Genomic DNA, 25,964 nt, shown 5'->3' on the forward strand with positions numbered 1-25,964 from the left:
TTTTGAATGTAATAGAATTATGTCTAATTCAATATTATGAACTGATATATAACAAGCTATACATGTTATAGATGCTAACAGGATCGGTGTACAAATTTCTCTTTGTACCCCCTTTAATACCCTTCTTATTTTTCTTTACCCCCTGTTCCATCTCCCCCTTTTCAATAAATTAATAAATTATTTTTAAAAAAAGAAAGAAAGATACAAGCAACATGGTTATAGTACTAAGTGGGAAGAGATCAATACAGTGATCCCTCGATTATCGCGGGGGTTACGTTCCAAGACCTCCCGCGATAATCGATTTTCCGCGATATAGCGGCGCGGAAGTAAAAACACCATTTTTGGCTATGCACAGCCAAAACTACCCCTCTCACTGGCTTTCTTCGGACACGGGTCCTCCTGCAGCAGCGCTGGCAGCCACCATTCCCCATAGGCACCCGCCCGCCCGCCGTTTGCCCGCTCGCTGCTCGCCCGTTTGCCCGCCCGCTTGCCGCTCGCCCACCCACCCGCCGTTTGCCCACCCGCCGTTTGCCCGCCCGCGGGTGAAGAGAAAGAAAACAAGAGAGGGAAAGTGAGAAAAAGAGAGAGAGCAAGAGGGGGAGAGATAGAGAAAGATGGAGAATGACAGGAAAGAAAGAGAAAGAGACAGAGAAGTGATTCTTGGTGATGACGTATGACGTCATCGGGTGGGAAAAACCGTGGTATAGAAAAAAAAACGTGGAGTATTTTTTAATTATTATTTTTTGAAAAACCGTGGTATAGCGTTTCGCAAAAATCGAGACCGCGAAAATCGAGGGATCACTGTACTAGCAAAGGAAGAGAATAATAATAGTAATACAGTCTGAGTAAATTATTTGACAGTGTTTGTGGGAATTACATTTGCTAAGCAGAGTGATGGCAGGGGGGGGCTGTCATTGTACCTAATTGTTCTGGTGTGCAGGTAATGTATACTTAATTCTACGGGTTTTGAAGGTAGCGAGAATTGTATTTGCACAACACTGTAAAAATAAAGAAACCCCTTCAGATGAAAATAAACAAAAAAATATTCAGATTTTGGGCCTTATTGCCATCCATCCATCCATCCATCCATCTTATCTATCATCTATCTACCTATGCATGTATCATTTATCATCTATACTGATGGCCAACTTGCAATCTTTAAACCCTGCATCTGAAAGCCTCAATTGGGCACAACTGCTGAGAATCCGAGTACGTGCTTTCCACCATCTTAGAAACATAGAAGATTGACAGCAGAAAAAGACCTCATGTCTTTTTTTCTAGTCTGCCCTTATACTATTTTGTGTATTTTATCTTAGGATGGATCTATGTTTATCCCAGGCATGTTTAAATTTAGTTACTGTGGATTTATCAACCATGTCTGCTGGAAGTTTGTTCCAAGCATCTACTACTCTTTCAGTCAAATAATATTTTCTCATGTTGCTTTTGATCTTTCCCCCAACTAACTTCAGACTGTGTCCCCTTGTTCTTGTGTTCACTTTCCTATTAAAAAACACTTCCCTCCTGAACCTTATTTAACCCTTTAACATATTTAAATGTTTCGATCATGTCCCCCCTTTCCCTTCTGGCCTCCAGACTATACAGATTGAGTTCATGAAGTCTTTCCTGATACGTTTTATGCTTAAGACCTTCCACCATTCTTGTAGCCCGTCTTTGGACCCGTTCAATTTTGTCAATATCTTTTTGTAGGTGAGGCCTCCAGAACTGGACACAGTACTCCAAATGTGGTCTCACCAGCGCTCTATATAAGGGGATCACAATCTCCCTCTTCCTGCTTATTATACCTCTAGCTATGCAGCCAAGCATTCTACTTGCTTTCCCTACCGCCTGACTGCACTGTTCACCCATTTTGAGACTGTCAGAAATCACGACCCCTAAATCCTTCTCTTGTGAAGTTTTTGCTAACATAGAACTGCCAATACAATACTCAGATTGAGGATTCCTTTTGCCCAAGTGCATTATTTTACATTTGGAAACACAGAAGTTTGTTCTAAGCATCTATCATTCTTTCAAGTCAAATAATATTTTCTCACATTGCTTTTGATCTTTCCCCCAACTAACCTCAGATTGTGTCCCTTGTTCTTGTGTTCACTTTCCTATTAAAAAACACTTCCCTCCTGAACCTTATTTAACCCTTTCACATATTTAAATGTTTGGAAGGCAAGGATGACTGTTGTACAAGCTGCATACAGGCAGTTCACAGACTAAGAAGAGTTGGAAGGGACCTTGGAGGTCTTCTAGTCCAACCCCCTGATTAGGCAGGAAAGCCTACACCACTTCAGACTGCTTCACACAGATGGTTATCCAACATCTTAAAAACTTCTAGTGTTGGAGCATTCACAACTTCTGGAGGCAAGCTGTTCCATTGATTAACTGTTCCGACTGTCAGGAAATTTCTCCTTAGTTCTAAGTTGCTTTTCTCCTTGTTTAGTTTCCACCCATTGCTTCTTGTTCTACCCTCAGGTGCTTTGGAGAATAGGTTGATTCCTTCTTCTTTGTGGCAACCCCTTGAGATACTGGAACAGAGTTATCATATCTCCCCTGGTCCTTCTTTTCATTCAACTAGCCATGTGCAGTTCCTGCAACTGTTCTTCATATGTTTTAGCCTCCACTCCCCTAATCATCTTGATTGCTCGTCTCTGCACTCTTTCTAGAATCTCTTTTTTTTAAAAATAAACTTTATTTTAAAAAAATTAAATAAACTTTATTAAATTTTCATAAAAAGACAAACATAACGTACATACATGTAACAACTATTTGGGGTTACAGTTACCGCACTTGTTTTTGAAGTCTCACTAGTACAGGGAAAAAAATCACTCTTAGCTTATAAGATTAATGTAGCAAATTAGATATATAATTTTTTTTGTTATTATATCCTTATTTCGTGTAAAATTAACAAGATAAAACTATTTTTAATATCCATACATACTTTCAAATAATCAAAATTTTGTTTTTTCTCTTTTACTTAACCATATACTGTATACAATTTATTCCAGATCTCATAAAATTCTGATTCGTCCTGGTTATTTAACCGCCTTGTCATCATGTCCATTTAGAATCTCAATGGCCCTTTTACATTGTGGCAACCAAAACTGAAGGCAATATTCTAGGCCTGGCCTTAGCAAGGCATTATAAAAGGGTCCTAACAACTATTTTTTCACACAAAATTCCCAGGGTCACACTGGAGCAAAGAGTCAAAAACATTTCTCACCCGCGGTCTCGGTTTCTAAATTCTCCTAGCTAGGAATCCTTCACCCTTGTGCATTGCTGGCTGGCAAATTCATTTGTTTGACTTTTATGCCACCCAATCCCGAAGGACTCAGGGGGGCAGGGAATTCTGGGAGTTGAAGTCCATCCATTTCGAAGCTGCCCAGATTGAAAAACTCTTTGCTCTAACACAAAATAGTATCATGAGGATATAGAATAAGTCAGTGATATAGTTTTTTTCTAAAGTTTATTACGAGCAAATACTATGTATTGAATATATTACTTAATTTTTTTATCATGGTTTGCTATGATACCCTATATAATGCACTATCGGTCTTTTTTTTTCTTGTCTGTTTTGCCTTGTTTTGTTATACATGTTTGTTTTTTTTCCTGTTAGTTATTTGTATTTCTTTTTTAATGTATAACTAATAAAGTTTTTTTTTTTTTAAAAAAAGAAAAACTGCTGTAATTTAAAATGTTTTTTAGTAAATTTCCATGACTTTTTATAGTTATTTAATAATAATAATAATAATAATAATAATAATAATAATAATAATAATCAGACATCCTGATTGTGGAGAAAAATAAAGTATGGATCATCGACATCGCAATCCCAGGAGACAGCAGAATTGAGGAGAAGCAGCTAGAGAAATTAGTGAAATACGAAGATCTAAAAATCGAGCTGCAACGACTCTGGCATAAGCCCGTGAAAGTGGTCCCAATGGTACTTGGCACGGTGGGCGCAGTGCCAAAGGATCTCAGCGGACATTTGAAAACCATCGGAATTGACAAAATCTCCACCTGTCAATTGCAAAAGGCCACTATACTGGGATTGGCAAACATAATTCGCCGCTACATCACACAGTCCTAGGTGCTTGGGAAGCGCCCGACTGATGATGAAGTACGAAATCCAGCATAGTGATCTCGTTTGCTGTGTTGTATTGACATAATAATGATAATGATAATGATAATGATAATAATAATATAATAATAATAATAATAATAATAATTATTATTATTATTATTATTATTTATTAGATTTGTATGCTGCCCCTCTCAGGAGACTCGGAGAAAGTTACATAAGAAATTTAGATTTCTTATACAGTGATGCCTCATCTTACAAATGCCTCGTCATACAAACTTTTCGAGATACAAACCTGGGGTTAAGATTTTTTTGCCTCTTCTTACAAACTATTTTCACCTTACAAACCCACTGCTGCCACTGGGATGCCCCACCTCCGGACTTCCGTTGCCAGCGAAGCACCTGTTTTTGCGCTGCTGGGATTCTCCTGAGTCTCCCCTCCAAGGGAAACCACCACCTCCAGACTTCCGTGTTTTTGTGATGCCGCAGGGGAATCCCAGAATCGCAAAAACAGGTGCTTCGCTGGCAATGGAAGTCTGGAGGTGGGGTTTCCCAGCGAGGGGAGCCTCAGCGAAATCGCAGCATCGCAAAAACACAGAGGTCCGGAGGTGGGGTTTTGAGGACTTCGGTGTTTTTGCGATGCTGCAATTTCACTGATGCTCCCTTCGCTGCGAAACCCCACCTCCGGACTTCCGTTCCCAGCGAAGCACCCATTTTTGCGATGCTGGGATTCCCCTGAAGCAAAAAGACAGAAGTCCAGAGGTGGGGTTTCCCATGGAGAGGAGCCTCAGGGGAATCCCAGCAGTGCAAAAACAGGCGCTTCGGCTGGCAAAAGGGGTGAATTTTGGGCTTGCACGCATTAGTCGCTTTTCCATTGATTCCTATGGGAAACATTGTTTCGTCTTACAAACTTTTCACCTTAAGAACCTCGTCCCGGAGCCAATTAAGTTTGTAAGACAAGGTATCACTGTATATTGCTGTATTTAATGTTGTACACCGCCCAGAGTCGCCTCGAGAAGGGCGGCATAGAAATCTAAATAAATAAATGAATAATTCTGTTTTTTGTTTTTGCTTTTGATTAGAATTCCTTGCCTGAGGTCGAAGAAGACCCTTCCACCCTATCTGTCTCGGGCGTCTACTTCACTTGCCCGCTGACCGGCGTCACTGTCCGGAAAGACAAAAAAGAGGCGCAGATCAAAAACGCCATCCTCGAGGTTAAAGCTTTGTCCCTTTCCTCCCTTCCGGTGGGGGGGGATCTCCGCCGGTCCCTTGTCTCACCGGCTCTTCCTCTCCCCCACTCCAGCACGCTGGCAAAGATCCCGTGGCCGCCTCCATCATGCAGATCCACACGTTCAACAGGGACCGGGAAAAGGTCAAACTCGGCGTGGAGACCATCGCAAAGTAGGTGGTTTGTGGGGGTGAGAAATCTCCCTTTCCTTCCTTGGCTGGGCGTTCCAGCTCATAGAAACATAGAAGATTGACGACAGAAAAAGACCTCCTGGTCCACCTAGTCTGCCCTTATACTATTTCCTGTATTTCATCTTAGGATGGATATACATTAGAGAAACATCTTTCAGCGGTGGCGAGGGGGGCGTTTGCCCCTGTTCGCCTTGTGCACCAGTTGCGACCCTACTTGGACCGGGAGTCACTGCTCACAGTCACTCATGCCCTCATCACCTCGAGTCTCGACTACTGTAACGCTCTCTACATTTACGCATCATCTTCATTAACCATGTAGATGTGCCATTTTATGTCTCTTCAGACAATCTTTATTTTTCTACTTTTGAAAAGTGTTTGGAAACTTCAGATTGTGCAGAATGCAGCTGCGAGAGCAATCATGGGCTTCCCTAAATATGCCCATGTTACTCCAACACTCCGCAGTCTGCATTGGTTGCCGATCAGTTTCCGATCACAATTCAAAGTGTTGGTTATGACCTATAAAGCCCTTCATGGCACCGGGCCAGAATATCTCCGGGACCGCCTTCTGCCGCACGAATCCCAGCGACCAGTTAGGTCCCACAGAGTGGATCTTCTCTGGGTCCCTTCAACTAAAGAATGTCGATTGGCGGGACCCAGGGGAAGAGCCTTATCTGTGGCGGCCCCGGCCCTCTGGAACCAACTCCCCCCAAAGATTAGAACTGCCCCCACCCTCCTTGCCTTTCGTAAGCTGCTTAAAACCCACCTCTGCCGTCAGGCATGGGGGAATTGAGACCCTCTTCCCCCTCGGCCTTTACAATTCTATGCATGGTATGTATGTATGTATGTTTGGTTTTTTATATTAATGGGTTTTTAATTGTTTCTAACATCAGACTACTATTGTACACTGCTTTATTGTTGCTGTGAGTCTCCGGAGAGGGGCGGCATACAAATCCAATAAATAAATAAATAAAAAAAATATATGTTTATATCAGGCATGTTTAAATTCAGTGACTGTGGATTTAAAGGAATCTCAATCTGAGTATTGCATTGGCAGTTCTGTGTTAGCAAAAACTTCAGAAGAGAAGGATTTAGGGGTTGTGATTTCTGACAGTCTCAAAATGGGTGAGCAGTGTGGTCGGGTGGTAGGAAAAGCAAGTAGGATGCTTGGCTGCATAGCAAGAGGTATAACAAACAGGAAGAGGGAGATTGTGATCCCCTTATATAGAGCGCTGGTGAGACCACATTTGGAATACTGTGTTCAGTTCTGGGGACCTCACCTACAAAAAGATATTGACAAAACTGAACGGGTCCAAAGACGGGCTACAAGAATGGTGGAAGGTCTTAAGCATAAAACGTATCAGGAAAGACTTCATGAACTCAATCTGTATAGTCTGGAGGACAGAAGGGAAAGGGGGGACATGATCAAAACATTTAAATATGTTAAAGGGTTAAATAAGGTTCAGGAGGGAAGTGTTTTTAATAGGAAAGTGAACACAAGAACAAGGGGACACAATCTGAAGTTAGTTGAGGGAAAGATCAAAAGCAACATGAGAAAATATTATTTGACTGAAAGAGTAGTAGATCCTTGGAACAAACTTCCAGCAGACGTGGTTGGTAAATCCACAGGAACTGAATTTGAACATGCCTGGGATAAACATAGATCCATCCTAAGATAAAATACAGGAAATAGTATAAGGGCAGACTAGATGGACCATGAGGTCTTTTTCTGCCGTCAATCTTCTATGTTTCTATGTTTCTATTTGGGTGATTTCTTGCTCCTGCGCAATGGCAATTGAAAAACTGTCCACTGAGGGGGGCGGGGGCAGCTGCTTGAAAACCCCTGACCTCCATCGCCTCCCCCCCTCCACGGGACAAGGCAAGCACACCTCGCCGCTGACACAGGCGGTGGGGACCGCCCTGTCCCCCTTCAGGGCCTCTTTTTCTCCCCTTCCACCACCCCTGTCTGAATGTTGTTTGCCACTTAGGAGTGACCCTCTCTCGGGCTTGTTGTGGATGCTGCGCGGATGAGGGGGAAAGCCGTAAGCGCGAATTAGCAAAACCAGTTCAGCCTCTTCTTCCCCTCCTTACCGACTACTGAAGAAAAAAGAAGCTTCGTTGGGATTTTGGCTCTCCACAGAGACTTTCCAAATGTGCTTTTCCGGGCAGCCGGGCTTTCCCCCTCATCCACGCCGCATCCACAACAAGCCCGAGAGAGGGTCACTCCTAAGCGGCAAACTACATTCAGACAGGGGTGGTGGAAGGGGAGAAAAAAAAAAGCCCCAGAAAGCCAAGCAAACTTGCTGCAGCACGCTCGGTTCTCCCCTCCGCCTTCCGCCAAGTTGGAACTCTTTTTTTCTTTCTTCCCCCCCCCCCTTCCCCTCTTTGGAGGTGCAGATTTTTTCCCCTCTTCCCAATCAGCAGGCGCGCGTGTAGATAAGTCCAATCACTTCCACCCCACCACCCGTTCCTGCAGGAAGAGGTCGGGCACGCTACGCGGAGGTGGAGGTGGCGTGGGGCTGGGCGCTGGGCACCGTGGAGGGCGAAGGGGTGGGCGTGATTGCTGCCTCTTAGCTGGAAGTCCGGTACTCTCCGCTCTCGCTCTCTCTCTCTCTCAGCGCAGCTTAGAAGTAACAATGCCCAAGGACAGCAGCGGAGTTTGGAGGCTGCAGCAAAGCAGCACCAAGAAGGACTGTATGTTGGTCCTTTGAAACCACCGCCGCCTCCGTTCGGGTGAATTCAGGGGGTTAGCTGGAGAGCCGGACGGGGGCGGAGGCGACGGCGAAGTCCAGTGCTGGGGCCATGCAGAGCTGCTCATCCAGGGGTCCGTGGACTGGCAAGCCGCCCTCCGCTCTCTCTTTCGCTCTCTGTTGCCAGCGTGGTGTATGAGAGAGAGAGAGAAAAAGGAGGGGGGAGAGAGAGAAAGCAAGATAGAGAGAAAGTGAGAGAGAAAGAAAGCAAGAGAGAGAAAGAGGGAGAGATAGAGAGGGAGAGAGAAAGAGGGATAGAAATAGAGTGAGAAAGAAAGAGGGAGAGATAAAGAGGGAGAGATATAGAGTGGGAGAGGGAGGGAGGGAGAGAGGGAGAGATAGAAATAGAGTAAGAGAAAGCAAGCAACAGAAAAAGGGTGAAAGAGAGAGAAAAAGGAAGAGGGAGAGAGAAAGAGGGAGAGATACAAAGAGGAGAGAGAAAGAGTGAGTGAAAGAGACAGAGAGAGAAAGAGAAGAGAGAGGGACAGAGAGAGAAAGAGGGAGAGATAGAGAGGGAGAGAGAAAGGGGGATAGATGGAAAGAGTGAGAGAGAGAAAAAGAGAAAGAGAAAAATGAGAAAATTATGGAGAGAAAACGAGGGAGAGGAAAATGAAACAAATGAGAGAGAAGGAAGAAAAGAGAGGGAAGAGAGAAGTAGAGGGGAAGGAGGGAAGGAAGGAAGGAGAAATGGAGGGAGTTTCTTGATTTAAGTTTAAATTTACTTGTTAATAAAAATGTATAAGTTACTTTATTACTTCTTATTTTAAATATTGTATTTGTTCCCATTTTGTTTTTTACTTTAAATAAGATATGTGCAGTGTGCATAGGGATTTGTTCATAGGTTTTTTTTTATAGTCCGGCCCTCCAACAGTCTGAGGGTCAGTGAACTGGCCCCCTGTGTAAAAAGTTTGGGGACCCCTGCTGTATAGTCTGAAGGACAGAAGGAAAAGGGGGGACATGATCGAAACATTTAAATATATTAAAGAGTTAAATAAGGTCCAGGAGGGAAGTGTTTTCAATAGGAAAGTGAACACAAGAACAAGGGGACACAATCTGAAGTTAGTTGGGGGAAAGATCAAAGGCAACATGAGAAAATATTATTTGACTGAAAGAGTAGTAGATGCTTGGAACAAACTTCCAGCAGACGTGGTTGGTAAATCCACAGTAACTGAATTTAAACATGCCTGGGATAAATATATATCCATCGTAAGATAAAAATACAGGAAATAGTATAAGGGCAGACTAGATAGATCATGAGGTCTTTTTCTGCCGTCAGTCTTCTATGTTTCTATGTTTCAAAGTATCACTTTTCCTTCCCAGGTATCTTGACAATATCCATCTCCACCCGGAAGAGGAGAAATATCGGAAAATTAAGATGCAGAACAAAATTTTCCAGGTGAGCCAAACCTTTGGCAGTGGGAATTCATCCGCTAGTTCCCTCTGGAGATGACAGCTGTCAATTCTGGATGGTGCCTTTCCCAGCTTGTGTTGGAGAAGGCCTGGGTCAAGAGGTATCTGCCATCCAGCTGTTTCCCCATCAATGCTTGGCCTTCATTGTGTATTCTCATAACCAGTTTGTGCTTTTTAAAATTATATGATAATCATTAAGTGTTGTACCACATGATTCTTGACAATTGTATCTTTTCCTTTTGTGTACGCTGAGAGCATCTGCACCAAGACAAATTCCTTGTGTGTCCAATCACACTTGGCCAATAAAGAATTCTATTCTATTCTATTCTAAAATACAAAAAATACAAAACAAGTACAGTGATCCCTCGAGTTTCGCGATCTCGATCTTCGCGAAACGCTATATCGCGATTTTTAAAAAAATATTAATTAAAAAAAAAACCACTTCCGGGTTTGGCTTCGGGAGTCAGCTGGGAAGCGGCGCGGCTGTTTTAAAAGGTCGCGGCTGGCCTGGGGGGCTTCCCAGCACCCCCCCGAACCCCCAACCCGGGTTCGGGGGGGTGCTGGGAAGCCCCCCAGGCCGGCTGCGACCTTTTAAAACAGCCGTGCCGCTTCCCAGCTGAGTTCTGAAGCCAAACCCGGAAGTTCGGCGGCCGGACAAGCGGCGGCCAAGCGGCGGCCGGACAAGCGGTGGCTGGACAAGCGGCGGCCGGACAAGCGGCGGGCGCGGCAGCAGCGAGGAGCCGAAGATCGGGGTTTCCCGTTTGCGGCGCTGCCGAGCAGATCAGCTGCTGGGCGGCGGAAGGAACCTTCCCTGGGCCAGGTGTGGAAGTAAAAACACCATCTGCGCATGCGCGGCCATGGAAAAAATGGGCGCGCATGCGCAGATGGTATTTTTACTTCCGCACCACTATATTGCGAAAAATCGAGTATCGCGAGGGGTCTTGGAACGTAACCCTCGCGATACTCGAGGGATCACTGTAGTAGGAAACTGTGGGAAAAGAAAGGGGAAGAGAGAAGCATGGAAGAAAGGGTGGAAAGGAACAAAAAGACATTGATTTCTGATTTCTTTCTGTTGCAGCAGAATAAGGCATTAACATCAAACTTTATTACTTTTCCATAATAGCATAAGCTAGCCATTTCTATAAAATTCAATCTAATCGGTAAAACCCAAAATCAAAAACCCAAAGCCCAGAATTGGTTTCCAAATAATTGTGGTTTTTCCCCCTTTGATCAAAATGGTCAATTTAGCCATCTCTAACCCCATTGACCTTTGAACTCATCGTGGGAATCAAAATGTCCTCCCATTTTTGTGTGTCCTGTCATCTTGCTGCCGTCAACAAAGAATTGGATTTTATTAGATTAGATTAGATTAACGATAGAATAGAATAAAATAGTGAATAGAATAGAATAGTGAATAGAATAGAATATTGGAATGAAGAATAGATTAGATTAGAATAGAGTAGAGTAGAGTAGAGTAGAGTAGAATAGGATAGGGAAAAAAAATATAATTTTTATTGGCCAAGTGTGATTGGACATACAAGGAATTTGTCTTTGGTGCAGATGCTCTCAGTGTACATAAAAGAAAAGAGACATTTGTCAAGAATTATGAGGTACAACACTTAATGATTGTCATAGGGGTCAAATAAGCAATAAGGAAACTATCAATATTAATAAAAATCTTAAGAATACAAGCAACAAGTTACAATCATACAGTCAGGAATGATGAGAAAAAACTAGCAGAAATAGTAGTGCAGACTTAGTAAAAAGTTTGACGGTGTTGAGGGAATTATTTGTTTAGCAGAGTGATGGCATTCAGGAAAAAACTGTGTCTGATTGTCTTGGTGTGCAGTGCTCTGTTCTATTCCAATCTAGAATATTGGAATATAGAATTTTGGAATGAAGAATAGAATAGTGAATAGAATAGAACAGAACAGAAGAATTTGGATTGGATTGGATTCTTTATTGACCAAGTGTGATTGGACACACAAGGAATTTGTAATATAAGATCAGAGTTCCAAATCAGTTTGTGTTTTGATGCCTGTTGATCAAAAAAATAAGAGCAGCAACAAATAAAGAGAATCTTGGCCCCTCAAAATTCACAGGTGAAGCTCTTGGTCTCCTGGTAGAAGTTGGGATAAAGCTCACCTGAATTAGCCTTCATGAATTTTCTCTGACTTTTTTCTTCCCTTCCCAGGAAAGGATCCACTGCTTGGAAGGAGCCGACCAGTTTTTCCAGGCGGTCGGATTCGAAAAGGTTGCTCTAGATGTCACCGGGCAAGGTAAGCCTTCATGTGAACTAGTGTTCTATAATCCCGGTAAAGCCACTTCTGCTATTGTACCTGTTCCGTCATCCTCTCCCATGCGCCCCTCTCCGTAGACTCTGGGCGGCTAACAACAACAATAATACAATGTAAACAAATCTAATATTTAAGTTAATTAAAAAAAACCCAATTTAAGAAACCAATCATACATACTGACATACCATGCATAAATTTTATAAGCCTAGGGGGAAGGGAAAGTCTCAATTCCCCCATGCCTGACAACAGACGTGGGTTTTAAGGAGCTTACGAAAGGCAAGGATGGTGGGGGCAACTCTGATATCTGGGGAGAGTTGGTTCCAAAGGGTCGGGGCTGCCACAGAGAAGGCTCTTCCCCTGGGTCCCGCCAAACGACATTGTTTAATTGACGGGACCCGGAGAAGGCCAACTCCGTGAGACCTAACTGGTCGCTGGGATTCGTGCGGCAGAAGGCGGTCCCGGAGGGACACGGATCCAGTATAGGTGAGGTGCAGTAAATGGGGTACAATGGGGTGCAGAATTGGAAAAGCAAATTCCACGCTTGGCATGATTAAGAAGAAATAAGTCAGTAAGTGTTGTATTGCCTCTGTACAAATCGACGGTGAGACCACACTTGGAGTCCTGTGTACAGTTCTGGTCACCGCACCTCAAGAAGGATATAATGGAACTGGAAAAGGTGCAAAAAAGGGCAACAAGAATGATCAAGGAAATGGAGCCCCTCCCTTATGATACCAGGTTGCAACGCCTTGGTCTCTTCAGCCTTGAAAGGCGGCGTTTAAGGGGTGACTTTATTGAAGTGTATAAAATCATGCATGGGATAGAAAAGGTGGATAGAGAAAAATTATTTTCTCTATCACACAATACTAGGACGAGGGGGCCCTCCCTAAAGCTCATAGGTAAGAAAGTGAGGACAAATATTTCTTCACCCAGAGGGTCGTTGGTTTATGGAATTCCCTTCCAGAAGAGGTCGTGACAGCTGTCCGTCTGGATTGCTTCAAGGCAGGATGAGACAGATTCATGGATGCCAAATGTATGATAGGTGGTGATTGAAATGGATGTCCATGTGCCACCTGTATGTTGGTTGAGGCAGGCAGGATTCCCTTGAGTACCACTTGTTGGGGGTCAAGGGAAAGGGGGGGTCTTGCCTTCTCTTTCTGCTCAAGATCCCCATGGACAATGGGTGGGCCACTGTGTGACACAGAATGCTGGACTCGATGGGCTTTGGCCCGATTCAGCATGGCTCTTCTTAGGTTCTTATGTTCTAAGTACAGTGATCCCTCGATTATCGCGAGGGTTACGTTCCAAGACCTCTCACGATAATCGATTTTCCGCGGTATAGTGGTGCGGAAGTAAAAACACCATCTGCGCATGCGCGCCCTTTTTTCAATGGCCGCGCATGCGCAGATGGTGGAGCCAGTGGCTGGGGAGGTGGATTCGCCGCCCCCACCAGCCCGATCTCCCTCCGGTGGCTGGGGAGGTGGATTCGCCGCCCCCACCAGCCCTTCCTGCTCTGGGTCAGAGCCGCGGAAACCTTCGGCTCACCGAGGCTGCGTCTGACCCCTTCGTTTGTATTGCAGCGAAGGAGGCGAAGCAAGGCTCCAAGCTCGCCTGCCGCCGCCGCCGCTACGCCTCAGCCACCCCCTCTGCTCTGCAGGGACCTCGCATGCCACGATCTCCCTCTCTCGCCCTCCCCGCGCTTCTCATTGGCGGCGGCCAAGTGGCAGGCTTAATGGGAGACCAAAGGCGAAAAAAGAAAAGAAAAAAAAATCCCCAAAAGAGGCAGGCACAAAGCGGGGGCACAAGGGGAGCTGCCCGGCAGAGGTTGCTTTTTTTTCTTCTCGTGGGCAAGTGGAGGGGGGGAGAGAGAAGGAAAGAGAGAGAAGGAAAGAAAGAGATGAGAGAGGGAGGAAGAGAGTGTGAGAGAGGAAGAAAGAGAGAGAGAAATGATAGAAAAAAGGGGAGAAAAAAAGAGAAATGAGAAAATGATTGAAGCAGAGAATGACAGGAAAGAAAGAGAAAGAGACAGAGAAGTGACTCTTGGTGATGACATATGACGTCATCGGGTGGGAAAAACCGTGGTATAGCAAAAAAACCGTGGAGTATTTTTTAATTAATATTTTCTGAAAAACCGTGGTGTAGCGTTTCGCGAAGATCGAGATCGCGAAAATCGAGGGATCACTGTAGCCTCAACATAACTGCATTGCAATTTATGTACCCTGCTTGATTGAAAATAAAGGGTGAATTTTATTACTAAGAAGTGAATGTTTTCCGGGAATTGGACTTTATCGGAGGCCTGAGAGGAGAACAGCCAGGGCCTCTGTTGTGGTCATTATTATTATTATTATTATTATTATTATTATTATTATTATTATTATTTAGATTTGTATGCCGCCCCTCTCCGAAGACTCGAGCAATACCTGTGCGGGGCAGGGCCCCCCTTCCCAAAAATATCAAAGTCGCCTTTTGTCTTCCAGAAGAGGCCACGGAGGACTTCTACGTGCTGAAGGAGGAAGCCTTGGAGAAGCTGGAGGACCTGAAGGACCACAAGGAGAAGCTGCTGAGCGGGGAGCCCCTGAGGGCCAAGCTGGATCGACAGCTCCAGATTTTCAAGCCTTCCCCACAAGCCTCTCAGTTCGAGCTGCCCAGCGACTTCTTCAACCTCACCACGGAAGAGCTGAGGCGGGAGCAGAGGATACGGTGAGCGAGGGGACCTCCGTCGGTCACATCCGGTGGCGGGTCGTTCAAACCAGCCCCTTTTTCCCCCCGCCGCTCCATTTTTCTGGCTTAGCTTGGGCTCCCCCCCCCCTTATAAATATTACAGTAGTCCCTCGCTATACCGCGCTTCACCTACTGCGGCTTCACTTCATCGCGGGTTTCTGAGGAAGCCGATCGGCAGATTTAAACAGCCCACCGAACTCGATCGGCAGGTTTAAAAAAAAAAAAAAAAAATCTAAAATTGTAAATACTGTATTTAAATACTGTATCTAAAATAAATACTGTGTGGGAAGGGTTTATAAACACTTAAAACAATGAAAACCTACCAAACAATTACAATATAAATACTTAAATAAGTACTATCACTCGATAAATTCCCCATTGCGGATTTCACCTATCGCGGCCAGGTCTGGAACGTAACACCAGCGATAAGTGAGAGACTACTGTATTTGGCTTACGATAGTCCATTTACGTGCTACCCTTGAAAAGCATTTCGGAGACTACATTTAATCCAGAACGTAGCCGCACGAGCTGTTGTGGGTGTACCTAGGTCAGGGTATCCAGCAAACCTGGAAAACAGGAAAATCAGGGAATTATCAGGGAAATCAGGGAATTATCAGGGAAATTGGCGATTCGGGAAATATCAGGGAATTATCAGGGAATTTGTGAAAAAAATGGAATAAATCAGGAATAAATCAGCATGTACCAATCAAATATTAAAACAACTAAAAAAAAAACCTTATTATAAAACCAAACATACATACATACAAACATATCATGCATAAATTGTAAAGGCCTAGGGAGAAGAGAATATCTCAGTTCCCCCATGCCTGACGGCAGAGGTGGGTTTTAAGGAGCTTATGAAAGGCGAGGAGGGTGGGGGCAATTCTAATCTTTGGGGGGAGTTGGTTCCAGAGGGCCGGGGCTGCCACAGAGAAGGCTCTTCCCCTGGGTCCTGCCAAACGACATTGTTTAGTTGACAGGACCCGGAGAAGATCCACTCTGTGAGACCTAACTGGTCGCTGGGATTCGTGCAGCAGAAGGCGGTCCCTGAGATAACTTGCTTCTTCAGCTACCAATATTTCTCCATGGCTTAGCCATTTGGTATGACATCACCTACAACCGCGCCTTAACTAGATCACAAATTACAGGGGAAATGTCAGGGAAATATTTATTTATTTGACTTCTATTCCGCCCAATCTTGAAGCAATCAGGGAGGCTATATCAGGGAATTTCTAAATGAATATCAGGGAATTTCCAAATGCTTTCCCCCTGGACGCCCTGTAGATACACTCACATCACACAAACCCTTCGTGAGGTGCACTGGCTTCCAGTCAGTCTCCAGACACAATTTAAGGTGTTAGTTATTACCTGTAAAGCCTTACATGGTTTAGGCTACCTTTGAAAAGTGTTCGGAAACTTCAGATCGTGCAGAATGCAGCTGCGAGAGCAATCATGGGCTTCCCAAGGTATGCCCTTGTTACACCAACACTCCGCAGTCTGCATCGGTTGCCAATCAGTTTCCGGTCACAATTCAAAGTGTTGGTTATGACCTATAAAGCCCTTCATGGCATCGGACCAGAATATCTCCGGGACCGCCTTCTGCCGCACGAATCCCAGTGACCAGTTAAGGTCCCACAGAGTTGGCCTTCTCCGGGTCCCGTCAACTAAACAATGTCATTTGGCGGGACCCAGGGGAAGAGCCTTCTCTGTGGCGGCCCCATCCCTTTGGAACCAACTCCCCCCAGAGATTAGAATTGCCCCCACCCTCCTTGCCTTTTGTAAGCTCCTTAAAACTCACCTCAGGCATGGGGGAATTGAGATATTCTTTCCCCCTAGGCCATTACAATTTACGCATGGTATGTCTGCATGTATGTTTGGTTTTTATAATAAGGTTTTTTTTAGTTATTTTAGTATTGGATTGTTACATGCTGTTTTTATCATTGTTAGCCACCCCGAGTCTACGAAGAGGGGCGGCATAAAAATCCAATAAATAAATAAAATAATAAATAAATAAATAATCTGAACCACATACTGCCACATACCTCTGCGAGTTGAAGTCCCCAAGCCTCAAAGCTGCCAAGGTTGCAAGCCCTTGACTTAAGGGACCAGTCGTAAGTTGAGGACTACCCGTCCTCTCCGCTTTTGACCCTCTCCTCCTCTCTCTGAAGGACAGACGCGGTTGAGAAGGCCTCCATGCTGAGGACGAAAGCCATGCGAGAGAAGGAGGAGCAGCGGGAGCTGAGACGATACAACTACACGCTCTTGCGCGTCCGCTTCCCTGATGGGTACATCCTGCAAGGTAAATGGCGGGTGGGGTGGGCAGCTGGCGGTTGGCTGCGCAGCCCATATGTATTCCTTGACCTAGGACCACAATCGAGCGAGGAATTCCCGTCGCTAAGCAAGATGGCTGTTAACTGAGTTTTGGCCCATTTTACAACCTTGCCTGCCGGTTGGTTGGTTGGTTGGTTGGTTGGTTGGTTGGTTGGTTGGTTGGTTGGTTGGTTGGTTCCTTCCTTCCTTCCTTCCTTCCTTCCTTCCTTCCTTCCTTCCTTCCTTCCTTCCTTCCTTCCTTCATTCATTCATTCATTCATTCATTCATTCAATTTTTATGCCGCCCTTCTCCTTAGACTCAGGGCAGCTTACAACATGTTAGCAATAGCACTTTTTTTAACATAATTCATAATCTGGGTCCTCATTTGACCCACCTCGGAAGGATGGAAGGCTGAGTCAACCTTGAGCCGGTGATGAGATTTGAACCGCTGACCTTCAGATCTACAAGTCAGCTTCAGTGGCCTGCAGTACAGCACTCTACCTGCTGCGCCACCCTGGCTCCTTATTAAGTGAATCACAGTTACTTCAGCTAGTATGACCGTTGTTCAGTGAATCCGGCTTCCCCCCTCCCCTTTGGCCTTGCTTCTCAGAAGGTCATAAAAGGGGATCATATGACCCCAGGCCACTGTAACCATCATAAATATGAACCAGTTGCCAAGCGCCCAAATTTTGAACGCGGGACCTTAGCCGCTCCCTTTGGCAATTCCACGCGTGCGCACACTGGCAATAGGCCAGGGGTGGGTTGTAACTTACCTCGTCGCCAGTTTGCTTCCTCCCACGACCAACCCAGACAAGACGGAGTGGCTGTGGGTCTTGCCTCCCAAGGACAATTCCATCTGTCCGTCCATTACCTTGGGGGGGAAACTACTGACTCCCTCTGGGAGGGTCCACAACTTGGTTGTCCTCCTCGATCCACAGCTGACATTGGAACATCATCTTTCGGCTGTGGCGAGAGGGGCGTTTACCCAGGTTCGCCTGGTGGACCAGTTGCGGCCCTATTTGGACAGGGAGTCATTGCTCACAGTCACTCATGCCCTCATCACCTCGAGGTTCGATTACTGCAACACTCTCTACATAGGGCTATGAAGAGTGTTCGGAAACTTCAGATCGTGCAGAATGTGGCCGCGAGAGCCGTCGTGGGGCTTCCAAGATTCGCCCACGTTTCTTCAACACTCCGTGGCTTGCATTGGCTGACGATCAGTTTCCGGTCACAATTCAAAGTGTTGGTCATGACCTTTAAAGCCCTACATGGCATTGGGCCAGATTACCTCCGGAACCGCCTGCTACCGCACGAATCCCAGCGACCGATAAGGTCCCACAGAGTTGGCCTTCTCCGGGTCCCTTCGACTAAACAATGTCGTTTGGTGGGCCCCAGGGGAACAGCCTTCTCTGTGGCAGCCTCGGCCCTCTGGAACCAACTCCCCCCGGAGATTAGAACTGCCCCCACTCTCCCTGTCTTTCGTAAATTACTCAAGACTAATTTATGCCGCCAGGCATGGGGGAGTTAAGATATTCTAGTTAAGATATTCTTTCCCCCTAGGCCATTACAAGTTATGCATGGTATGTTTGTGTGTATGTTTGGTTTTATAATAAGGGTTTTTAGTTGTTTTATTAATTGGATTGTTACATGTGTTTTTATCATTTTGTTAGCCGCCCCGAGTCTGTGGAGAGGGGCGGCATACAAATCCAATGAATAATAATAATAATAATAATAATAATAATAATAATAATAATAACCCACCTTCTGCATGCCTGCAGAAAAAAAAAGCAAATTCTGCACACGCACAGAAGCCAAAACTAAAATGGTGGTGCCTATGGCGCCACTGAGAGAGCTGGTTTAGGGGTGTGGTCAGACGGCCATAGCTCCCACTTCAGCGAGCGGGAGGAAATTCCCACCACAGGTTCTGTAGAACCCGTCTGAACCAGGAACATCCCACTGCTGGGAACAGGCTCCAGCTGTTCCTCTGCCTCACTGATGTCTGATTCCAAAGGCAGCTGATAACTGTCAGACAGCCCTGGCCCCATCTCTGCCTCGGATGAAGAGCACTCGTCCGATCTTTCTCCAGACTCCAGGATTGGCCTATATTCCTCCCCAACATCCTCATTGTCCGAATTTGCTACTAGCTCCGCTAGCTGCTGGTGGGCTGCAACACCAAGGTCTCTTCCTTAGTTACAGATAGATGATCCCCGAATTACAACCGTCATTGAGTTCATAACTACTGTCGCTAAAGTCATGGTGATTGTTAAGCCATGGGACTGTGTCTAATTTTATGATGTCTATTTCCCCCCCCCCCCAGGATGTTATTAAGCAGATGCTGCAGATGTTCAATGAATGTTGCCATTGTGGCCCTTATCCGAGCTATGAAAGGCAGCCGAAAACTCCTATTTCTCCCCCCACTTCTCCTGTTCCCGCAGGGACCTTCTACGCCCGAGAGCCCATTTCAGCCCTCTTCCACTTTGTGCGGGAGACGCTGCAGAACGACTGGCTGCCGTTTGAGCTGGTGGGACCCGGGGGCCACAGACTGACCGATGAGAACTTGGCGTTCAACGAGAGTGGGCTGGTAAGAGAATTAGGGGAGAGAATTAGTAAGGGAGAGGCGTTTGTAGGTAGAGGTACCACTATACCTTCATCGGTTCAATGCTGGTACCTTGAAAACACCTGCTAATTACGGTATCTCTCTCTCTCTTTCTTTTTTCCTTTCTCTTTCTTTCCTTTCTTTCCTCCCTCCTTTCCTTCTTTTTCTTCCTTTTTTCCTTCCTCCTTTCCTTCTTTTTCTTTCTTTCTTTCCTTCCTTTTTCCCTTCCTTCTCTTTCTTTCCTTCCTTCCTCCCTCCCTCCCTTTTCTTTCTTTTTCTTTCCTCCCTTCCTCCCTCCCCATCCTTCTTTCTTTCCTTCCTTCTCTTCCTTCTTCCCTCCCTCTTCATCCTTCTTTCTTTCTTTCCTTCCTTCACTTCCTTTCCTTCCTTCTCTTCCTTCCCTCCCTCTTCATCCTTCTTTCTTTCCTTCCTTCACTTTCTTTCCTTCCTTCTCTTCCTTCCTTCTTCCCTCCCTCTTCATCCTTCTTTCTTTGCTTCCTCCCTCCCTTTTCTTTCTTTCTTTCTTTCTTTCTCTTTCCTCCCTCCCTCTTCATCCTTCTTTCCTTCCTTCTCTTCCTTCCTTCCTTCCTCCCTTTTCTTTCTTGCTTTCTCTTTCCTCCATCCCTCTTCATCCTTCTTTCCTTCCTTCTCTTCCTTCTTCCCTCCCTCTTCATCCTTCTTTCTTTCCTTCCTCCCTCCCTTTTCTTTCTTGCTTTCTCTTTCCTCCCTTCCTCCCTCCCTCTTCATCCTTCTTTCTTCCCTCCCTCTTCATCCTTCTTTTCTTTCCTTCCTTCTTTTCCTTCCTTCTTCCCTCCCTCTTCATCCTTCTTTCCTTCCTTCCTTCTCTTCCTTCCTCCCCTCCTCCCTCCCCTCCTCTTCTTCCTCCCAGGTGCCCTCGGCCCTCCTGACCTTCGTCTGGGACGCGGAGGTGATGGAGGACATCAAGGCCTCGCAGGGCGAGCACATGGGGAGTGTGCTGAAACCCGACCTGCTGCTGACGGTGCAGATGCTCTCCTGAAAATAAAGGCGCAATGGGGTTGGATCCGGCTCCGTCCTGTGTGGTCCCCCGGCTCTTCCGAAGCCGGCCTTTGACTCTCCCCGCTTCCTGCCCACTTAGACGTGACTTTTCCGGCTGGGGTCAGCCTGCTGGCAAGAGGGGAACAGCCGCCACAGCCGACCAGCCGACTCGGCTCCCCTAAGCTTGGCACGTGGGACGGTCAAAGCCTGGGAGGATATTTTTCCCCCACCATCGCTGCTGCTGCTTCTTCTTCTATATATTTAATTTTATTTTCGCCGATCCCCGTTTTCAACGGTCTTTTTCTCGCTTCGAAAAAGATCCACACAGCCGGACCGAGCAAACGGGAGAACGTCTGCCAAAAAGATTTCTCCCCGTTTAACGCTGTTTCTGGCCGATGGTTGTTTCACCAAGCACTTTGCTCACGGGGGGGAAGACACACCAGGAGGCCCCGAATCACCCCGAATTTGTATATTGTTTTATTTTATTTTTAGGTCATAGATAAGCTGTTAGCTTTATGGGGAGAAGGGACGTACGTACACTACTCTTGGCCAATGAGCGCGTTGCTGCTGCTAAATTGTAGGTTGTGGGAAAGAGTTCTGAAGAATCCAATCCCATGCTTTATTATTTTTATTATTATTATTATTTCCCCCCCACTATTTTTAACAGAGGCAGTTTCGGGGAAGGAATTGTTATTATTATTATTATTTATTGGATTTATATGTCGCCCCAGAGACTCGGGGCGGTTTACAACATATAAAAAGAACAATACAATATAATATGCTAAATCCAATTAAGTAAAAATCAAATAAACTAAAATCATTAGCTCTATTAAAAAAAATCAATCATAACTCTTTGAACCCCAACCATACATAACATTTTGGTCGGCCAGTAGTTAGATCCAATCGCCCCAGGCCTGGCGACACAAGGCAAGGTGGGTGGGGGCCTGAATTATTTGGGGGGGCATGTGTGTGTTTTTCAAATGTGGGAGCAGATCCCTCGGGAAAGGAGAGCTGTTGTCTCTTCCCCTTATTTTTTTGGACTTGCTCGTTTCTGCTGGTTTCCTCCTCGTCTGATTTTTGGGGAGGAATAAGAAACGCAGTTTTAGTTTTTGGTTTGAGGTTGTTAGGCAGGGGAGGACAAGGAGGTTAAAAGGTGGAACCGCAGAGCCCCACCACACCCCATTTTAGCAGTCTGGGGTTAACCCTTTTTGGTTTTGTCCAAATAAAAGCCTCCTTTCGGAGGTGGTGGGGAGCTATAATGCCATTGTCGCGATGTATACATGCTGTGTGTGTGTTTGAAAACCTTTTATCTCATCGTCTGTGGAATCTCTTTAAATTGGAAGCAGGACTCTTAAAACCCACTGAAATGCAGCCCTTGGAAGCCACTTGCAAAAAAAAAAGTCCTTTTCTTCTCTTTCTGTGTCCAAATTCCTTTTTTGTTTCTCCCTCCAGGAAAGCTCTGGATTTAAGTGATGTATCTGTTTTCCCCCCCCCTAAGCAGATTTATAGCCAAAGTATCGAGGTATAAAAACTACCATTAACCCTGTTTTGATGTTTGAAAGAAAGGCAGCTGTTTAAAATGTTTGGTGTCTCTGTGTTTGGGGGAGGGGTTTGATTTATTATCTAACAGCCGTAGGGACTAGCCCCTTGGAGGTCAAGAGTTGCAAAAACATATACACATCTGGAATAGACAGCTTCTTTTAAAAGCATACGGCTGGCGCGCCTGATGTGCCAGAGGTCTTAACATTGGTCCTTTCTAACAGTACAAAGTAGTTTTTGATCTGAATTGCCGGAGCAGCCTGAATATGACCTGGATTGGTCAGGGCTGGCTGGGGGATTCTGGGAGTTTATTTATTTAATCTGAATTTTATATGCCGTCCAAATTCTCAAGGAGTCGAAGTCCACACAGGTCTGCAAAATTGTCAAGATGGAGAAACATTGGCTAAAATGGTCTGCCTTGAAATCTCAATGTGGCACATATCTGGCTGGGGAATTCTGGGAATGGAAGTCCACCCTTTTTCAAAGTGGCTCAGTTCAAGAACCGGTCTGGAGGAGTTCACGCTGAAACACGTAGAGCAAAGGGGAAGCCGCAACCACCCCTCGGGCCCACAGAACTGTCCTAGAAAATGTTAAAGGGCCGGCCTGTGTCCTCCGTGCCTGGTCTATCCAAGGCAAAAGAGGAAATACTTCGGCCCAATCTACCCAATGCAAAAATGAAACATGCAGGCAGTTTGGGGAGGGGTGTCAAGCTGGCCACACACACCCAGTCCCCCCAAGGTCAACCACAGCCCTGGTGTTGCCCTCGGTGAGATTGAGTCCGACACCCCTGATGTGGAGCTTCCTGAAGAGCTTAAGGAAAACGTAATGTTTATTTTATTTATAGTGTGTTGGAAGGGACCCTGTGGGTCTTCTAGTCCAGTGTTTTTCAACCAGTGCGCAATGGCACACTAGTGTGCTGCGAGACATGGTCAGGTGTGCCGCGAAGCTCAGAGAGAAAGAAAATGAGAAAGAAAGCAAGAAAGAGCAAGAGAGAGAGAAAGAAAACGAGAGAGCAAGAGAGAGAGAAAGAAAACGAGAGAAAGCAAGAGAGAGAGAGAGAAAGAAAGAAAGCAGAGAGAAAGACAGAGAGAAGTAGGGAGGGAGAAAGAGCAAAAAAGAGGAAAGAAGGAAGAGAGAAAGAAAGAGGGATGGAAAGAGAAAAAAAGGGAGAGAAAGAGGGAGAAATAGAGCGAAAGGGAGGAAGAGAGATAATTTTTTTGTCCAAACTTTTTTTAGCCGCGCCCCCCTCAATGTGCCCTATGGTTTTGTAAATGTGAAAAATGTGCCGCGGCTCAAAATAGGTTGAAAACCACTGTAATCTAGTCCAACCCCCTGCTGGTGCAGGAGACCCAGTACCACCCCAGACAAATGGAAGTCCAGTCTCTCCTTGAAGGTCTCCAGTGTTGGGGCACTCACAACCTCTGCCATTCCACCGGTTGATCGCTCTCACCGTCAGAAAGTTCTTCCTTATTTGCAGGTTGAATCTCTCCTTGGTCAGCTTCCATCCATTGCTCCTGGTCTGGCCCTCTGGTGGCTTTGGAAAACAGCCTGACCCCCTTCCTCAGTGGCAGCCCCTCAAGTATTGGAAGACTGCTATCGTGTCCCCACTGGACCTCCTCTTCACTAGACTATCCATGCCCAATTCCTGCAACCTTTTCTCGTATGTTTTGGTTCCCAGTCCCCTTATCATATCCAGTTGTTCTCTTCTGTACTTTCCCCATAGTCTCAATGTCTTTCTTGTAGTGTGGAGCCCCAAATTGAATGCAGTGCTCCAGGTGTGGTCTGACCAGGGCAGTGATTGCGAACCTGTGGCAAGGGTGCCACAGGTGGCACGCAGAGCCCTATCCGCTGGCATGCGATTGTCCTAGCTCAGCTCCAACTTGCATGTGTGCCGGCCAGCTGTTTTTTTGCTCACACAGAGGCTCTGGGAGGGCATTTTTGGCCTCCCTCAGCTCCAGGGAAGCCTTTGGAGCCTGGGGAGGGTGAAACACGAGCCTACTGGGCCCACCAGAAGTAGGGAAACAGGCTATTTACAGCCTCCGAGGGGGTGGGAGAAGCTGATTTCGCCCTCCCCAGGCAGTGAATTATGGGTGTGGGGACTCGTGCATGTGTGATAACATAGAAGTCTGACAGCAGAAAAAGACCTCATGGTCCATCTAGTCTGCCCTTATACTATTTCCTGTATTTCATCTTACAATGGATATATGTTTACCCCAGGCATGTTTAAATTCAGTTACTGTGGATTTACCAACCATGTCTGCTGGAAGTTTGTTCCAAGGATCTACTACTCTTTCAGTCAAATAATATTTTCTCATGTTGCTTTTGATCGTTCCCCCAACTAACTTCAGATTGTGTCCCTTTGTTCTTGTGTTCACTTTCCTATTAAAAACTTCCCTCCTGAACCTTATTTAACCCTTTAACATATTTAAATGTTTCGATCCTGTCCCCCCTTTTCCTTCTGTCCTCCAGACTATACAGATGGAGTTCATTCAGTCTTTCCTGATACGTTTTATGCTTAATACCTTCCACCATTCTTGTAGCCCGTCTTTGGACCCGTCCAATTTTGTCAATATTTTTTGTAGGTGAGGTCTCCAGAACTGAACACAGTATCCCAAATGGGGTCTCACCAGCGCTCTATATAAGGGGATCACACTCTCCCTCTTCCTGTTTGTTATACCTCTAGCTATGCAGCCAAGCATCCTACTTACTTTCCCTACTGCCTGACTGCACTGTTCACCCATTTTAAGACGCACTCTTTCAGCACCTGAGGGGAAAAAAGGTTTGCCATCACTGGACTCGAGAGGTATTGGTGCCTCCTTACTCTTAGATTGTAACCCCTCTGTTGATGCAGCTCAGTGGCTGCATCTCAGTTTATCAGAGAAATTGGACCACTTGGCTCACACCTTTCTCTTTTTCTGCTTGATGGGAGGGAGGGAGGGGATTGGGTGGCAGGGGGGGCTTTTACAGGGGACCACAAGAACCCAAGAGGCACAGTGGGATGTTTGCAGAACACACAACGCCTTTGCTTGTGGCAATTGTGAAGGAGAAGAAAAACCACAAAAGTTTGCGTGGAAAGGCGAGTTGGACCGTGGGGGAAAAAGTGAGAGGCAGAGACCTCTTGTCAACAGAAGGAAATATTTGTAATTCGGAGTTGAACTGTGAGGCCCTTGGTGTTTCTCCTGCCTTCATGGCCCAACTAGGTAATATCAGCAGTGCTGGGGAGGGGGAGGTTAGGCGGGGGGGGGGGGGGAAAGGATGGGTCCTCGGTTGTTTTCTTGCAGGCCTTGTTTTACCCAACTGGGTAACCTCATCAATCCTAGCAGGGTTTGTTGCCTGGCATGTACGACCAACTCAGACCAACAAACTAACAACACACCAATGCAGCGTAATTGGGGAACCAAGAACGCTCCCACTGACAGGACCAGCAACCTGCAAAAAAGGGCAACAAGAATGATCAAGGGAATGGAGCCCCTCCCTTATGAAACCAGGTTGCAACGCCTCGGTCTCTTCAGCCTTGAAAGACGGCGTTTAATAGGTGACTTGATCGAAGTGTATAAAATCCTGCATGGGATAGAAAAGGTGGATAGAGAACAATTATTTTCTCTATCACACAATACTAGGACGAGGGGGCCCTCCCTAAAGCTCATAGGTAAGAAAGGGAGGACAAATCAAGGGAAATATTTCTTCACCCAGAGGGTCCTTGGTTTATGGGATTCCCTTCCAGAAGAGGCCGTGACAGCTGTCAGCCTGGGGAACTTCAAGGCAGGATTAGACAGATTCATGGATGCCAAGTGTATCGGTGATTGAAACGGATGTCCAAGTG

At 45.8% G+C, this 25,964-nt stretch overlaps 1 protein-coding gene across 2 annotated transcripts in view; it reads left to right on the forward strand.

The window, feature by feature from the left end:
- Positions 1-22,182, forward strand: part of UBXN6 (UBX domain protein 6) — a 33,733-nt gene extending 11,551 nt beyond the window's left edge. The window contains exons 4-11 of one of the 2 annotated variants that reach the window (XM_070744268.1): positions 5,170-5,301; positions 5,391-5,488; positions 9,574-9,649; positions 11,858-11,942; positions 14,435-14,657; positions 16,847-16,977; positions 19,425-19,570; positions 20,475-22,182. In XM_070744268.1, coding sequence (XP_070600369.1) covers positions 5,170-5,301; positions 5,391-5,488; positions 9,574-9,649; positions 11,858-11,942; positions 14,435-14,657; positions 16,847-16,977; positions 19,425-19,570; positions 20,475-20,603 — 1,020 coding nt within the window. In that variant the 3' untranslated portion in view covers positions 20,604-22,182. The remainder of the gene's footprint in view (positions 1-5,169; positions 5,302-5,390; positions 5,489-9,573; positions 9,650-11,857; positions 11,943-14,434; positions 14,658-16,846; positions 16,978-19,424; positions 19,571-20,474) is intronic. The other variant, XM_070744276.1, reaches the window with a different exon arrangement.
- The last annotated feature ends 3,782 nt before the right edge of the window (positions 22,183-25,964 follow it).

Source organism: Erythrolamprus reginae, chromosome 1, assembly GCF_031021105.1.
Source record: "Erythrolamprus reginae isolate rEryReg1 chromosome 1, rEryReg1.hap1, whole genome shotgun sequence".
Taxonomy (NCBI): Eukaryota; Metazoa; Chordata; class Lepidosauria; order Squamata; family Dipsadidae; genus Erythrolamprus; species Erythrolamprus reginae.